We start from the raw sequence: 17,118 nt of genomic DNA on the forward strand, positions 1-17,118 counted from the left end.
GAATTAATTCACTTGACTGTCTAACATGCCTAACAAACCGGATTGATTGTTCCTGCTTCATTGTTTTGTTTTAGAACCAGTTCTTCATCAGCTGTGCCGATAACAAACATGTTTACAACAAGATTGGTGACGCCATTATTGAGCGAATCATCAGAGCACACAAGTAAGTGTGAGAATCTTAATGCATTAACTCTGATTGCTTCCATTCATTACAATTCATTGCACCAATGAATATTTGGGTTCCCTGGAATTGATTGACCTTTGGAAGGGCAATTTGTGTAATGACTTTATTAATTGAGTCTGCTGTCTTTTATGTCAAAAACTTAAATTAAACTCAAATCCTCAGTCAATTATAATACTATGAATGTTTCCAATAACAAAAAACTAAATCTGCTTATTCAAGAGTTCACACTTAGCTGATGATTAATTATAAAGCTTGTTTGGGATGCTGTCCCAGGAGAGAGTCCTGAGCTCATAAGATCCTCGAGCCCAGGGCTCCCTCCCGTTTGCAAGGCAAGATGGGAGTTTGAGCTCAGGTAGATCTCAAGAACTCCCCCACTGCAGTAGCTAGTGAACAGATAGTGATTGCACAGATAGTGAGATAACTACTTACTGGAAGCATGTCTATGGTGCCGATTTAGATTAGTCAATTAACTTAAGTTGCATGTTTTTGGATGGTGGAAGGAAACCAGGGAACCCGGGGGAAACCCACATGAGCACGAGGAGAATGTGTAAGCTCCGCACAGAAATGTCAGCTGGCTTGGTAAGGACTAGAACCAGTGAGGTTCTTGCTGTGGGGCAACAATGCTAACCACTGGGCCACCGTGCCAGGAGGAGTAGGGGTGGAAGGGGGGATTCTTCAAAACGAAGATGGCTGTTATGTGGAACTTAGGGTATTCATAGTGGCTTAGGAATCGCCTGACTGCTGAATCATCTATTGGATAATGCAGGACCAGCCACAAGCAATCATAAGCAAGTGATCCTCTCGAAATTAGTTCATAAATAAACTTCACATATTGTCTGGAAATAAAAGCTGGTGGTGCTTGAATATTTGAGTAGATTTTTCTTGCTTATGGTATCTTAAAAATTAAATGTTTAACAGAATAAATAAAAAAACAACTCTTGAGGTAACAAAACATACCAGAATGTCAATAGTCTAGCACAAATTATGCACATATTTAAGATGTAAAAGCAATGCGATTGTAAATTAATTTAATTATTGAATTTTTTCACTTCACATTTTACTTTTATAAAAGTTTATATTAAGTTTCCCACTGAAAAAAAATGTGTGCACGACAAACTAGGACTGCACAGTTTTGAAAAAAATCGAACATTGTGGATATTTTGCTGTTTTGCAATTTTTATATATTGCGATATACTGTAGCTACAATTTTACCAGGTGACTAAAATATCTCTATTTGGAAAGAATTGATCATTTTGGACTGATTGAGATGATTCTGTAGGCGTGTACGTCTCCATAAAATCGAATGAACTTATTAAAAGAAAAGATGGATACAATGAGTTATATTGTTTACTGAGTCTAGCAACATTCAGGTACAGTAATTGAATAACAAAATTAAAAATAATTCAATTATTAAAGCTACTAACAGTACAATTTCTTCTGCCGAATGCTTTGAAAATCCTCACACAGTCACATGCAATCAAATTATAATACAGACTCAACATTGCATATCCTGAGATGTGACTAATGCAAATGATCACTTTTCGATATTAATGCTGAAACGACATATTATTCAGCCCTTAAATGAACCAATTGTTACTGTATCCTTATCACCCAGATGCATTAACATCCCTTCTTCAAAGGAAGTGCACAAGATCAGTAAATTACATATTTTTTCCCTTGCTAATGGAGCCCTGGCATGGGCAGTTTCCATTGTACTGTCTAATTTCCAGGAGACTCATGTGCACTGTATGCTCAGCTGCAGAGACAGGCCTGTCTTTAGCGCGCGCTGACGGCTAATGAGACTCTAGCACCTGCCACAGCATTGATGTGAGCCAGACACGGCCTGTGCTCTTGCCACTCTTCATTTACTCATTCCAGGAATCGCCATCAACTCTCAAATACTGCAATGTTGTTTGTGCTGTAGCACTGCTGGCATGTGCTTAAAAGCCTCTCTGGGAGAACAACTATTCGTAACGACTTTAGAATTATCAAGGCAACACACAGATTGAACACAGCAGGAATGGGTTTAAAATGATGTTTTACCATGAGTGCACTTGAGTATTTGACTTAAAGGTCTAGTGAAGTGAACTGAAATGCGCAGCTTATTTTGGTGTGCCACGTAATTTCAACTGAAATATACAGACTAATATTAAGTAGAGAATAAGTAGCCCCTCCCCTTTTCAAAAATGTACTATTCGCTATGTACACTGTCCCATTGAAGTTGACCCCATCTGTGCATTTGTAAAGAGTTGAGTAACACCAGCTATGTTTCCCTGCACCTTATTTTTATGCGCATTTTGGATATGTGCATAAAAAATCGCTTGATGGAAACGCAAAGATGTGCATAAATTTAAAAAATGCGCATAAAAAAAAACATATGCACATAACTGAGTAGGATAAAACTTTTATTCGATAAGTAATAATGTGCATAAACCACAATGAATACACTTTTACAGAACAAATTCCAGTATGCTCATTAAGAAAAGGTCATGTGATTTTGTTAAAAGCGATCATGTGATAATAAAAATGTATGTGAATAGACAAACCAAGCGGCTGAGCACACTGTAAAACATCTAAAGTGTTGCTTTGGTCATTTTGAAACGCCTTAACCATTTCAGTCTTAGTGTCATTATATTATTATCTGCATCCAGAACTGTCAAGAGCTTCTGTGCTCTGCATCTCAGTCTTGTGAGGCGCAAGTTGTTTATCAAATAAAGAAACCATTCACGCAGCTTCTCCTACTACAGCAAATTCTGTTTCTACTTTTAATATTTGGTGTCAGTTAATCAGGAAGTGACAATTTTGTTCTCTTTGACTCATTGGATGGAAACGCGCACTTTTCTGCAATATTCCCGTTTCTGTTTATTTAATTCACATTTTTGGATGGAAACATAGCTGTGTCCTTGTTAGATGTGATGCGGCAACATGCAATTTAAAGGGAATCTTTTCCATGTTTGTCCAACTATCCGAGACAGTGAAGGGTAAATTTTCTATTTTACACATTGATAACCTCAGGTACAGATTATGTGCTTTATTGATTGTTAAATGCTACCAATTCGAGTTTTAAATTCAATTTGGTAAGTAAATAGTTTGTTTTGACACTTTTGATTAGTGAGACTTTTGTTGAAAGATAGAGACATAGTAAAATGTGTTGAAAAAATAAATAAATAATAATAATAATTATATATATATATATATATATATATATATATATATATATATATATATATATATATATATATAATTTTAAACAATGTGTTGTAAATATTACTTAAAAAGTCAACAAACTATTAAATCTAATGTCTAAAAACATCAAATTAAGCTGGCATTACTTAAAAGCACACATTTGAATAAATTAATTTACTCATTTTCTTTTTCAGCTTAGTCGCTTTATTATTCTGGGGTCACAGCGGAATGAACCGCCAACTTATCCAGCATATGGTTTACGTAGCAGATGCCTTTTCAGCTGCAACCCATCACTGGGAAACACCTGTATACTAGGGGTATCAAAACTGTTTGTATAAAAGGACAAAATTATATTACAAATGGTATGTAAATATAAATATATACATGTTAATACAAGAATTGTTGTGCTGTGATGAAAATCTAAAACTTTGTATGGAAAGCATTATCAATGCACCGTGATGCACCGAGATACCGAAGTGAACTAAATTGATGGCATGATAATCGTAACCGAACCGTGAGACCAGTGTAGGTTCACAGCTTTACTATATACACTCAATCACACCCATTAAATTAGTCAATTTTACTTAAAAATTGAGATGACATCACCTAAAAGTGCAAGTTGAAAACATGTAAAGTCTAACAGGACAAACTAAAATAAACTAGTTTAAATTACTTAAAGGTAAAGTAACTTATGCAAATAGTTGCGTCAAATTAATTTATTTCATTTTTAAGCAAAATGGACAGTATTTTATTTTTGTTATTTATTTATTTATTTATTTATTTATTTATTTATTTATTTATTTATTTATTTTTACATAGCACAGCACATTTCGACATTATGGCTTCATGATATTTCCACCTGCATTGTTTTGACCAGTAAACATGGAGGATTTTAGATCAAAATTGCATCGTCTTATCCAAGTGTTTTAGAGAACTCCAAGTAAGAATATTTTTTCTTCCAGCATTATTTCAGATCCCAATGGCAGATAAGTGATTGTGTCAGGCACCCTCTATAATAGTCAAGTTGCGTTAGTGAGTGTTTACGCACCTAATTAGGATAACCCAGATTTCTTTATTACAATTTTCTTTAGAACGCTTGCTTATATGTGCACAAGTGACCAATTTCAATCACGTCCTGTAGGGTGCAAGACACTTCCGATTAAAACAGAGCATTTGATTGGTCAATAGATTCGGTGAAAAGCTGAAGTGCACAGTTATATCATAAAATCATTGATCCTTATTGGCTGAAGTTAGAATGTGCATGTTTTGAATTCTAATACATTTTAATTGCAAATGTTGTCATTGTTTTGGAGTACACTAGCTTTAACCTTAAACGTGCACGAACCAAATTTTGCCAAACAACGTTGATATTTGAAAGCACCAAATCAAACATGGCCATTACCCAACAATACCATTTTTGATAACACAGCTTTTGTTACTAGACACTGTGCTTACTGCTGATTGGCTGCAAGTGTATTTTGGCACTTGATCCGACAAAACTGTTTTTCAGATATTGCTAAGTGCTCAAAAAAAATTATCCTTGTTTTCAGGGGGATTTTACAAATGAGCTAATTTATGTTCATGTGGACTAATGTTTGCTGTATTGTGTTGCAGGGAGAATAAAAAGTTCCGTGTGTATGTGGTGACTCCTCTTCTGCCTGGATTTGAGGGAGACATTACCACAGGAGGAGGAAATGCACTCCAGGCGGTTATGCATTTCAACTACAGGTAGGAATGAAGGCAAAAAGGAGGGCAGGTCTCGCTGTATAAGAGTCTTATACACTTCCTCAAAAGGAAAATACTGTAAGAATGGGATGTTATCACAAATTTAGTAATCTTTATTTGGCAGGATAGAAAATATAAACACATATATTTTTGTTTTAGTTATTTTTAGAAGTGTTAATGTTATAAATAATTTTGGTCACACTTTATTTTAAGGCACACTTATCACTATCAACAAACCATCATCTAAGACTTTTAGCTCAATAAACCCTTAATTTGCTGCTTATTAATAGTTATCAAGGTAGTAATTGGGTATTAGGTATAGGATTATATTGTAAAATAAAATAAGATCATGCAGATTATGCACTTATTATAACTAATAAGTCTGGTAAAAAGACTATAGTTAATTGTGAGAATTGATTGGTACTGAAACTAAATTGTTATCCAGATTTTCTTTATCCTATTTAGACTGTATACTGGAGTTACTAGTATGTAGCCTACACTACATATAGATTTCTAGAAACCTTATTAAGGCTTTATCAATGGTTGTATTCATACATGCAGATTTTCATGGCAGAATACACAATTGAAAACATTTATTACAGATTTCTTTTAAAGGATTAATGACATCAAATTTATGATATAACAAAAAAAAAAAAAAAAAATATATATATATATATATATATATATATATATATATATATATATATATATATATATATATATATATATAATTTTTTTTCTTTTTTTTTTGCAATAACAACAGCCAATTACAATGAAAACACCACAGTCTAATACAAACAATACAGATATTGCTTTTTTGCACCAAGAGAAATATGACAATTTTTAAGAATGATAACAATGTTATAGCACAGGGAAAGACAATGACAAAGAGAAAAGTTAATTAATTAATATATATATATATCAATTAATTAAAAAAATAAAATAAAGAAGAGAAAAGAGTCAAATTAATGCAGAATATTAAATAAAGCACATTTTAGAAGTTTTAAGTGATTTCTTGTTATCAGACTCTGAAATGGAATTCAAGTTCCAATTCTCATTTAAAAAAAATCCAAAATTTAAAAAAAAAATGGTTTACATGTAGTATATTTACACTTATGTATATAAAAAACTTTCCAATAAATAATTTGAGATTTATACAAAAACATGAATTAAGGAATTGTTTTTCTTTAGTGTAAAACCCCAAAACAAAATCTCTATTACTATTATATTGTTCTCATCAGACCAGAAAGTTTTGTAATGTTGTGCTTGCTTTCTGTTAACACTAGTCAATGTATAAATAAATTAAATATATATATAAAATGTAGAATAATAAATGAAAATTAAATAAAATAATTATTTATTTGACTGATCAATACAAATAAATAAATAATTAAAACTAAATGCCTCTAACAGTACCTTTTATTTTTAAGCTAATCAAAAATCTTTTTCAAAACAGTTATGGCCATTCAATGAATGAATGAAAATAAGTAAAAAATTAATTATTAATAATAATCTATTGATTTATACAAATTAATTCCAATAAATAACAAAGGTACAAAAAAAGAAAGAAAGTTAAATCATTTATTTAAAACAGTAATGATATCACAATTGTTTTTACTCTTAGTTCTAGGCATCATGATACCAAAACTGCATTTGCAAAGCATTTAACACAGGGGTCACCAATCACGGTCCTGGAGGGCCGGTGTCCCTGCAGGGTTTAGCTCCAACTTGCCTCAACACACCTGCCTGGGTGTTTCAAGTATACCTAGTAAGACATTGATTAGCTTGTTCAGGTGTGTTTGATTAGGGTTGGAGCGAAAATCTGCAGGACACCGGCCCTCCAGGAACAAGTTTGGTGACCACTGATTTAACATATGGGTGGTGTATAATGGTTTAAAAAGTAAGGTAGGTAATTAAGGGCAGAACTTGCTTGCTTGCATAAAACATTAAATTGCATAACGTGAACAATTTTACCCATGATTCTCCTGCTTAACATTATTCTTCAGCCAGCAGAAAGTCAAATATTTTCAAAAGTAGTGAAAGCTCTAACATGCTTTTTTACCTATTTACATGACATTGGCCGGGCACATTTGTTTACAGTTACAGCATCAAATATAGCTGATGTTGTTTTCATGTTGTCATGCACACTGAGGAAGACTTGACTGTGTGTTTCTTCTGCAGCATCATTCATGGGATCACAGCAGCAATCATGCAGTTAACACTTGCTCCGATTAAGCTTTAATGAGTCTGACAACACGCTAAACAGCTTCACAGCTTCTTTCAGCTCTATCATTGAGTCAAATCTATGAGACAAACCTGCTTTCATCCTGCAGTTTCACAAATCCATCCTCATCTCCACCATAACCTTTCATTTCATTTGGATGAAAGGAGGAATTTGTGGAAGAAGAATGTAAATGTGGCTGATGTGAGGATAATGACCCGTGTTAGACAGCGCGCCTTTGTTTTCCAATGCCAGCTTACCAGTTCATTCCATTACACGCGTAAGAGGCACAGCCAAGTGTTAAATGCGTGTTTCATTCGTCTGGAAAATAAATGGAAATAAGTAGCCTTTCAGTGTCACGCTAGACATGGAAAACTGCTGCAAGTGTTATTTATTCATTTATTGAGGGACTTTTTTGTTAGTAGCAATCATTATTGCCATGATTTTTGTGAGACGGCAGATTTAAAGGTGTTGGTTTATTGCGTTTGATGGATGGAGATGCCATGGTAACTGTTGTAATTATGTCAAGTTATTGAGAAAACATGGTAAACTATCATTTATATTCTGACCCGAGCAGATGTAAATAAAATATATATTTAATGTTAATAATCAAAGTTTTTGTCTTAACCCGTCACATGATGAGGTGAAGTGATTCTGTTGAATAAACTTTTTTCTATTTCTATGGTGCAGGGTTGTTATAATTAATTGCAATTATAATATTAAAATGTTTTTTTTTTTTGATATATTACATATGTAAAATATTTAATTTCAGCTATGTGCCAGAGAAGTACATTAAAATAACAATTAATTGAAACTAAATAAACAAAAACAGCTAAATAAGTGCTTAAAATGAAAATAAAACCCGAAAACATGAAAGGAAAATACTATTTTAAAAGTTAGAAAAGCCTGCAATATGGTTCTTTTGCCCATATCTTGTATTGAGTGATATGCTCTAATAAATACTATTAAGCAATTCAAATAATAATGGTAACCTATGGATAAAAGGTCAACCAAGTTGTTATGAGGCCTGTTAAATAGTTAACTATTGGTGAACAATGATCTTGAGCTTAACTTAATCTGTTAGTATTGTAATATAGTAACTCCAAAAAAGTTCCTGTAACTAGAAATATTTAGTTATGAGAACTACAAAATTAATTTAGTGGTAACTAGAAAAAAAGGTTATAACAACTAAAAATATTATCTTGACGTTAAAAAATGTGTTGCGGTAATTACAAACAGTTTACAAGAACTACAAAAAATAAAGTTGCGGTTACTAGAAAAGGTAAGTTATGAAAACTAAAAATATTAAGCCAGTGTAACTAAAAATATTAAGTTAAGATAACGAGAAATTTAGGGTTAGAGAATTATAAAAAATTAAGTTGTGGTAACTAGAAAAAAATAAGTTGTGGTAATTATTAAAGGTTTATGAGAACTACAAAAATAAAGTTGCTTTAACTAGAAAAATTAAGTTAGTATTACTAGAAAAATTAATTTATAATAACTGAAAAAAAATTGGTTGTGGTAATCGCAAAAGCTTTATGAGAGCTACAAAAATAAAGTTGAGGCAACTAAAAAAATTAAGTTATGAAAACTAAAATATTAAGTCAGGGTTACTAAATATATTAAGTCAAGAGAATTAGAAACATTAAGTTAAGATAACTAGAAAAATAGGTTAAGAGAACTAGAAAAGTTAAGTTATGGTAACTAGAAAAATTAAGTTATAAGAAGTATAAAAACTAAGTTAAGAGAACTAGGAAAAATAGATAAAAAGAACTCGAAAAATTAAGTTGTGGTGACTAGAAAAATTAAGTTATGAGAAGTATAAAAACTAAGTTAAGAGAACTAGAAAAAAATAGATAAAGAGAACTCGAAAAAGTTAGTTGTGGTAACTTGAAAAATTAACTTGCTGTAACTACAAAAGTTAAGTTGCAATAGTTTTACTTACTTGGTAATCAGCCAGTAGTTCATAGTGGGAATTGGTATTTCAACGAAAATGTTACCCAAACTGCTTGTTGCTGGAATTGCATTGTCTCAGAGTAATATTACATTAGCATTTAAAATACCAATTGTTCTTTTCTAATCCTGGCATGAATTTGTGTTTTTAGGACCATGAACCGAGGAGAGTACTCCATAATCTCTCAGCTAAAGAAGGAAAGTAAGTCTGGTTGTTCCTTTTTTCCTCTGTGTGTTTGTTTCCAAGAAGAAGTGATAGGATGATGTGATTGTGACACAGTTTAATGTGAACCTGACTCTGTGGGGCTGGGAGTTCTCTTTTATGGTTCACCACAACATTGCAACAGGCATGATTATTCAACATGTGTCAGTTTTAATGCACTGTAAGTACAGTAAATGGGTGAGTCCAGTAAGACATTGATTGTCTGCTTGTGCCAAAATTCAGTTAAGGTAAAATTTATGAAGCTGTTACTAAACTCATAATTTTCCTTGGCTTACAAAAGATATAAAATGACAAAACAACTAGCCTGCTTTATGTGGGGCCTTCATTATAAATTTCAACACAAATAAAATTATAGAGGGGAATGCATTGCATTTTTAAGGAAACCATATTTGCATCAAGATTTATTCATTTAGCAGACAATTTTAACCAAGGAGACTTACAAATCAAGTAGTTCATCATGAATATGAGAATCAAATAACTATGAGAAGTCATTGTATAGTACAAAATCATTGTTCAGAATGATACAAACTAGAACAGAGAAACTAAAGTCACATTTATTTTGAGGACGTTTTATTCACTAATTTTATTTTAAGTAATTTACTAAAATGTTTCATTCTTTTATGAATGAATGAATGATGAGTTTAGACAAATTCCATCATCAATGAAACAGTGAGTAAAGGGGTTCTGGAAAGTGACATTAGCCATTTATTTCGATTCAGCAAATACAGATATTGTAAAATGCTATATATGACTTAGCACTTTATTTTCATGTCATCCTCTGGACATTGTGCTCAGTGTGATAAATATTGTATTATTAAACTGGGCTTGCGAGAGAGGGAATGTTCTTGGGAAGTAAGATTTTAATCATGATCTCAGCTTTTGGTTCAAAACGGTGGAATATGAATACCTTATTTTGGTGCACAAAACTAAAGCAAGATAAATTGGTAAACTAATACATCATTTAAAAAGTTAGTATAAAGTTATATTCATACAATATTTAGTCACCAGAATTGGGCTGACATTAAAGGCATAGTTCACACAAAAATAACAATTCTGCTGTCATTTTTAGTGAGTTTTTTTTTTTTTCTTCTTTTAATACAAAAGGTATTTTGAATAATGTTGGACTCCAGTAACTATTGACTTCCATAGTAGGAAAAACTAATTCTATGGAAGTCAATGGTTACAGATTTCCAATGCCATTCAGTATGTCTTCTAATGTGTTCAACAGAAGAAAGAAACTTAAACTGGTTTGCAACAAGCTAAGGCTAATAATTTTCAGTTGTGCGTGAACTAGCCCTTAAAAGTTTGTGAATGTTGTTTGAATAATAAGAGACATCTTTTCTTTCCAGTCATTGGTTATACAGTCTAAATATGACCTGATTTCCTCTTTTTGTGTGCAAACAGTGGATGACCAGTGGATGAACTACATCTCCATCTGTGGTCTGAGGACTCATGCGGAGCTGGAGGGTCGACTGGTGACTGAACTCATCTATGTTCATAGCAAGCTGCTTATCGCTGATGACAACACCGTCATTATCGGTCAGTTAAAGGTCCCGTGAATTGCTTCGTAATAATTATTTTTCTTCAATGTGTGACATATTTCAACTGAAACATTTTGATAGGGCGAGACATAGAGTAGCTCCTCCACCTTAAAAAAAACAGCCAATAGCATTTTGTTTTTATTTCATCTCTGCCAGTGAGAGCGGTTGAGCTCAAGCGCATCAAATGAAAAGCAAATAAGAAGCATTTTGAAGGGGGCTGGACATGTTGGATACTAGAACATTTGATTGGTCAGAAGATGAAGTGAGATGTGAGGCAAAAAAAAATCCTTAATCTTCATTAAGTATACATTTGCTCCATCTGTTATAGGCGGTTAAACAGGCGGAAAGATTGCATTTCAGTCACTGGTAGATGCTCTGGTTACTTAAAAATTTAGTTTAGTTTTAGTTTAAAAACAAAGTTTATGGTTTTTTAAAAGCTCGGGTACAAATATTTGATATTGATATTTTGATATTTGATCTTAATATTTTTAAATCTGATGGAAAAACGATTGAAAGAATTACTTCTTACAAGTACTTGGCTATCTGAATTGATGATAAGCTTTTATTTAATGTACACATTGCTAATCTGATTAGGAAGCTAAAACTGAAATTTGGCTTTTATTTTAGAAATAAATCTAATTTGACTTTTAATGCTGAAAAGAAACTTGTAGAAGCTACTTTTTTTTTAATCTGTGCTTGATTATGGTGATATAATATACATGCATGCGGCCTCTTTTATTCTGACAAGGCTTGATTCTGTATATCATGCTTCTCTACATTTTATTACAAAAGCAAAATCCCATACTCATCATTGCACTTTACATGAGATGATAGGCTGGACATCACTAGCTGTATGCAAAAACGGCATTGGTACATTTTTATCTATACAGCTATTTTAGGTAAACTTCCAGCTTAATTTGTACTCTTCTTTGTTTTAGCTCTGGGAATTATCGGCTTTGCTTTTCCAAGTGTTTGCTTTTTAATATACCTCGAGCTTTCTTATTATGCACCTTGGGCATGGAATAATTTGCAAAGAGACTTAAAACTAAATAAAATAGTGTCTTTTGGTGAATTTAAAGACATTATAAAGAGAGTGGTATTGGAAGCATGTGGTTGTTTTTGTTGAGAGGACTGATGAAATGTTGTGTGATGTTGTGTATTTTAAAGTTTTTTTACTGTACTTGCTGTTACCTTGGCCAGGTTTTTCTTGTAAAAGAGATTTTAAATCTCAATGATACTTAAATAATGGTAAAATAAATGTAAAAAAAGTGAAAACAGTAAGCTTTGGGCGTTTATATCTTCTAAATGCAAATTTCGTCACTGTTTTCAAGCACACTAGCTTATAGATATCCTTAAAACTAGCATACGACACTAAATAGGGCTGAACAATATAATGTTTGAGCATCGATATCGCAATGTGTGTATCCACAAAGTCACATTGCAGGATTTGATTATTTATTAAAGATTAAAGAATAAAAGTATTATTAAATCTATATAAAACTATTTATACATCAATAACCATGTTATTTTATGTTAGTCTCGATCGTTTTTTATAAATGCTTGTAATTTATTATATATTTTTTGCAAATGCACCACATATAAAGACATGATCACCCAAGTCAATCTAATTATTGAAGTCTTTCTAAATAAATAAGGCTATTAAAGTCATCTGATGAAAATAGATTCATATATTCCTGGCTTACCTCTTTTGGACATGTCCGAAACTTGTGATTGAAAAATGATTTCTGGTGTGACATATTTAAATGGTTTTCTGATATGTATGGTTTTACCTTTACACCTTACCCAGAAATTGCTATATTTGGGTACTCTCGTTCTCTGCTGGATTATAATGTGTCTATATATAGCACCATAATTTATGGAATGATTATTGCTAAGAGTGTCATTCTAAAACGGTGGAAATCAGATTCTGTTCCTCAATTTAAGACATGGTTAAATTATCTCACTCAAATAATGCACATGGAAAGAGTCCGCTATGGAGTTATTGATAATCTTGCTAAGATTTACAATGTATGGCAACTATTTCTTGATCACCTGGATCAAAAGTAATGCAGATTCTGAGCAGCAGTGTAATGCTTAATATGCTCACTACCCCTATTAACTGCCTTTGTATTTTTAATGAAACCGTTTTATATTGTTTTTTAATAAAACCTATTGTTTTTACTTTAATTTATTTTTTTTTTATATATATTTTGCTTTATTTTAATTAATATTACCATTATTTCCTTTGTATTATCATGTTTATCCCTTGTATTTTTTTAATAATTGTTGTGTTGTTTGGTAATTATTGAAAAATGTAAAACTAATAAAATCACCTGTGAAAAAAATAGATTCATACAGCAATGTATATCGCAGCAAAACAAATATTGCAATGTCAGATTTTTCCAAAACCATACAGTCCTAACACTAACGTAATCAAAAAACTATTTCACAGGAACTTGTAATAACAATGTAATAACAAACAAATAATTAGGAATTCGATGCCTTGACATCTGAGCAAGTACTTCATTTGTTTATGGCAATTGGCTAGATGCTAATGCTCCCCCTTGTGGAAAACTTTGGTAAATTGATTGACATGAAAGGATTAGAGAGATGGAAATTGTATATTTGTTGATCTGGTTTTTGCATGTGCTCACTTTTGCATTTCTCTAAAAATAACATATTTGCAGTGACTTCAACAGACCTTTGTGTCCAAAAGATGTGTTTTAATGAGAGAAGTATTGTTGTCTGTTTTTTTACACATGACTGCACCGCCAGATGTGTAATATTGGCCTTTTCTCTGCCATTTAAAGAGATAGTACAACCAAAAACAAACAAAAAAATCCTGCCATTATTTCTTCTTCCATCCAAACTTGTTTGAGTGTTTTCTGCTAAGCACAAAAGAAGATAGTTTGAAATATGTTGGAAACTGGTGGCCATTTTAATTCTTCTCTACTTCGGATTGTTTACCATTTTTACAGTGTCTTTGAAATGTATTCAAAAGAAAAACGAAACTCATAAAGGTATAGAACCATCTGAGGGAGAGTAAAATTTCATTTTATTGGTTGAACTATCCATTTAAGCCATTTTAATCGTCACTCATCTGTATAGTAAAAACACATCACATCTGCTTCATAGATCAAGAAAAAGTTCAAATGATACTTTGTAGAAAAAGCGTAAGAAAGTCATAAAAAGATAAGCGAGTTGTCCTTTCAGATAACGCTTTAGATTTCTGCTGAAGATAGAAGAAATCCAATGAAGAAAGTCATAGATCAGAAGCAGGCAGACGGGGACATTTAGCTGCACACTGAAATTGAGTTATCTTTGATTCGGTTGCTGGAGGATTGGTGTGCTATTGAATTAAATGCCTCAGGATCTAATCACTTATAAAACAATGAATGAAAAAAATTGTTTTCTTGTATCTGATTTTTTTTTTCGTCTTAATATTCAGGATTAAGCAAGTCATGATCAGTGTCTGCTTTCTTTTAGCAAACTCATCATTGTTCCCTCTTTTCCTTCAGTTATTGGAATTTTTCAATGCAGCTCAGATTTGCTTCACTTTCATTTGTGTGTATATAAAGTTTCACCAGTACTTATTTGGAAGTTTTATCAAACATCTGAAAAGTGGTTTTGCTTTTATTTTTATTGCAATGTTACACCAGTATCAAATACATTTTCTAATATTATTATTTTACAGGTTCTGACTTTATTCTATTTATTTTATTATACAATAAGTTTTTGTCAAACTAGCTTGAAAAATATTTTATTTTATATTATATTTATCTAATGTATTTGTTTCTGTCGTTTTGGTATTATTTTACTTCGTCAAACCATACCTGTCAACCCTCCCATTTTTACCAGGATTCTGCTGTAATTTACCATTCTATCCCGCTATCATTCTAAGCCTTTAGCCAGGAGGGTTTAGGGGGTTCGGAAGAACCACCCCTCACTGACAAAGGTCGATTCTTTGAAAAAGACTTTAAAACCAAGCAGAACCCTCTGTTGGCTTTCGCTTCAGTGTTACTTTTGCTAACCAGTATTGGTCAATGCTACAGTAACAAATATTTTCATGAGTCCAACATCCAGCTGTGCATGAAAACATAGAATCTGATGTAAGAGAAATCTTCTTTCACTACTGTTTTTAAATGGAGAAAAGTAACTTTTTTTAAATCTTGGACCTTATTCTTGAAGCAAAAAATGACCAATTAAAATATGTGAAACACCAAAAGCAGCCCATATTATAATTTCTTAAAATAATATTTTGGCTAATATAGTCAAAAAATTTGGTTATGATGACTATCTGACCATCTAATTCAAAATAGTGCTTAAAATGTCACTAAAATGCAGTGTTTAAATTTCGTAATTAAATAGAAAATGAGGCAAATCATTGCAAAAAGTTCCACTCTTGACAAAAAAGAACCAGCCCTTTCACCAGGCTGGCTACAGGTCTGCATCCCGTATTTCTCCTGTATTTTTAATCTTTCTGTGAAAAGCAAAAGTAAGTGCCAATCTCAAATGTGATAGAATTGCAAGAGCTGTTCAAGAGAATTATGCTTTCATTTTATTTTGGCTTGAAAGCACATTAAAATTAATATTAAAACAGCTGCATTCACTTAATTTTCATTAAACCTATACATTGATCGTCACCCTTCCTATGCATCCTCTGAATCAGTCGATTCCTGTATTGGTGCTGACTGACAGATGTGCTCCATATAAAGACACTGTTTCCAGATCAGCTGCTGTACATGTGACTTAAAGAGAAGTAAAAGTGGACACTTTTGAATTTGGCTGTGTTTTTAATCGGATAGACTTAATAATATGTAAACATGTCCGTTCTGGCATGTTTTATCTTAAACACAAATAGGTTTGTGTTAAATGAGCATAAACGGTTACAAACGTAATCGAATGCTTTCATTATACTGTCGATCTGTGGGTTCTTAAAGTGACACCTCTGTTATCAAACAAAACAGTGGATGTGAATGAGAGATTCGTTGCTCTTTACTAAATAACTACCGTAATTTTAATCAATATTGGTTCGAAATTTAATCAAAAATGAACATTTTTGAAAGTTATTTTTTTACAGTATTTTACAATCATGTTTACAGGTATGAGTCAAACCAGAATAAACAAACTTGTTAATGTGTATTCTCTACATTTTGCTTATTTTGTAATAAACATTAAAAAGAAATAAAGTAAAAAATTATTTTATTTTATTGCCTCTGAATAAATAAATGAAAGAGTTTATTTTACATCTTTTACCCATCTTGAGTTTCCTGTCGTTTAGTTTTCTCTTTTTAATCACAGAATTAATTTTCTAGGCTCTGCCAACATAAATGACCGCAGCATGTTGGGCAAGAAGGACAGTGAGGTGGCTGTGATATTTGAGGACTCTGAAACCACGCCATCAGTGATGGACGGTCAAGAGTACCAGGCCGGCAAGTTTGCCCTTCAGCTCAGACTGGAGTGCTTCAAGTAAGATTTGACAGAAAACCACCCATGCTAATGCTAATGTAATCAGCACAACTGAATCACAGCTGAAAGTCTCTGTCTTTCTGTAAACCAGGACCATTCTTGGTGCCTTTACTGACCCAAGCATTGACGTCAGCGACCCCATCAGCAACAGCTTCTACAAGGACGTCTGGATGAGCGTCTCAGGTCGAAACGTCACCATCTACGAGAAGGTATGCGGGGTTCCTTGCAGCTATTTTGTATTTTAAATTGACCTACTGTATTTGTAAATGTCTTTACATTACAGCTAATAATAAATTAGCATTCTGTAATATGACAAGTTGCATCAAAGTTAAAATAACCCAGTGATTATTCGGCTATAAGTTAAACGCTTCTTCAGTATAAGTAAATTTGGTACAACATACAGTTTAACCAAAGATAAATTAGCTTTACATTTCTTCATAAATTTCTCCAGAAAATAGTGTTTGGCACATTTGAGCACATCTAGATTTATTTCAGGCAAAAATCTCATTTGGAAAGCTTTTTAGTAAATGGGGGCAAATAATGGACTGCATTGTTTTGTGGAAACAGCAACACGACAATTAGAATTTGTTTGCCAAATGGAACACTGATTCTTTTA

The 17,118-nt window shown here is 32.4% G+C and overlaps 1 protein-coding gene across 1 annotated transcript in view; it reads left to right on the forward strand.

Annotated features, from left to right (window-relative positions):
• The window catches only part of pld1a (phospholipase D1a), a 71,641-nt gene that overhangs the window by 51,462 nt on the left and 3,061 nt on the right, over positions 1–17,118 (forward strand). The window contains exons 20-25 of the mRNA NM_001160095.1: positions 75–163; positions 4,985–5,098; positions 9,422–9,471; positions 10,897–11,031; positions 16,349–16,502; positions 16,594–16,711. Coding sequence (NP_001153567.1) covers positions 75–163; positions 4,985–5,098; positions 9,422–9,471; positions 10,897–11,031; positions 16,349–16,502; positions 16,594–16,711 — 660 coding nt within the window. The remainder of the gene's footprint in view (positions 1–74; positions 164–4,984; positions 5,099–9,421; positions 9,472–10,896; positions 11,032–16,348; positions 16,503–16,593; positions 16,712–17,118) is intronic.

Source organism: Danio rerio, chromosome 2, assembly GCF_049306965.1.
Source record: "Danio rerio strain Tuebingen ecotype United States chromosome 2, GRCz12tu, whole genome shotgun sequence".
NCBI classification, from domain to species: Eukaryota; Metazoa; Chordata; class Actinopteri; order Cypriniformes; family Danionidae; genus Danio; species Danio rerio.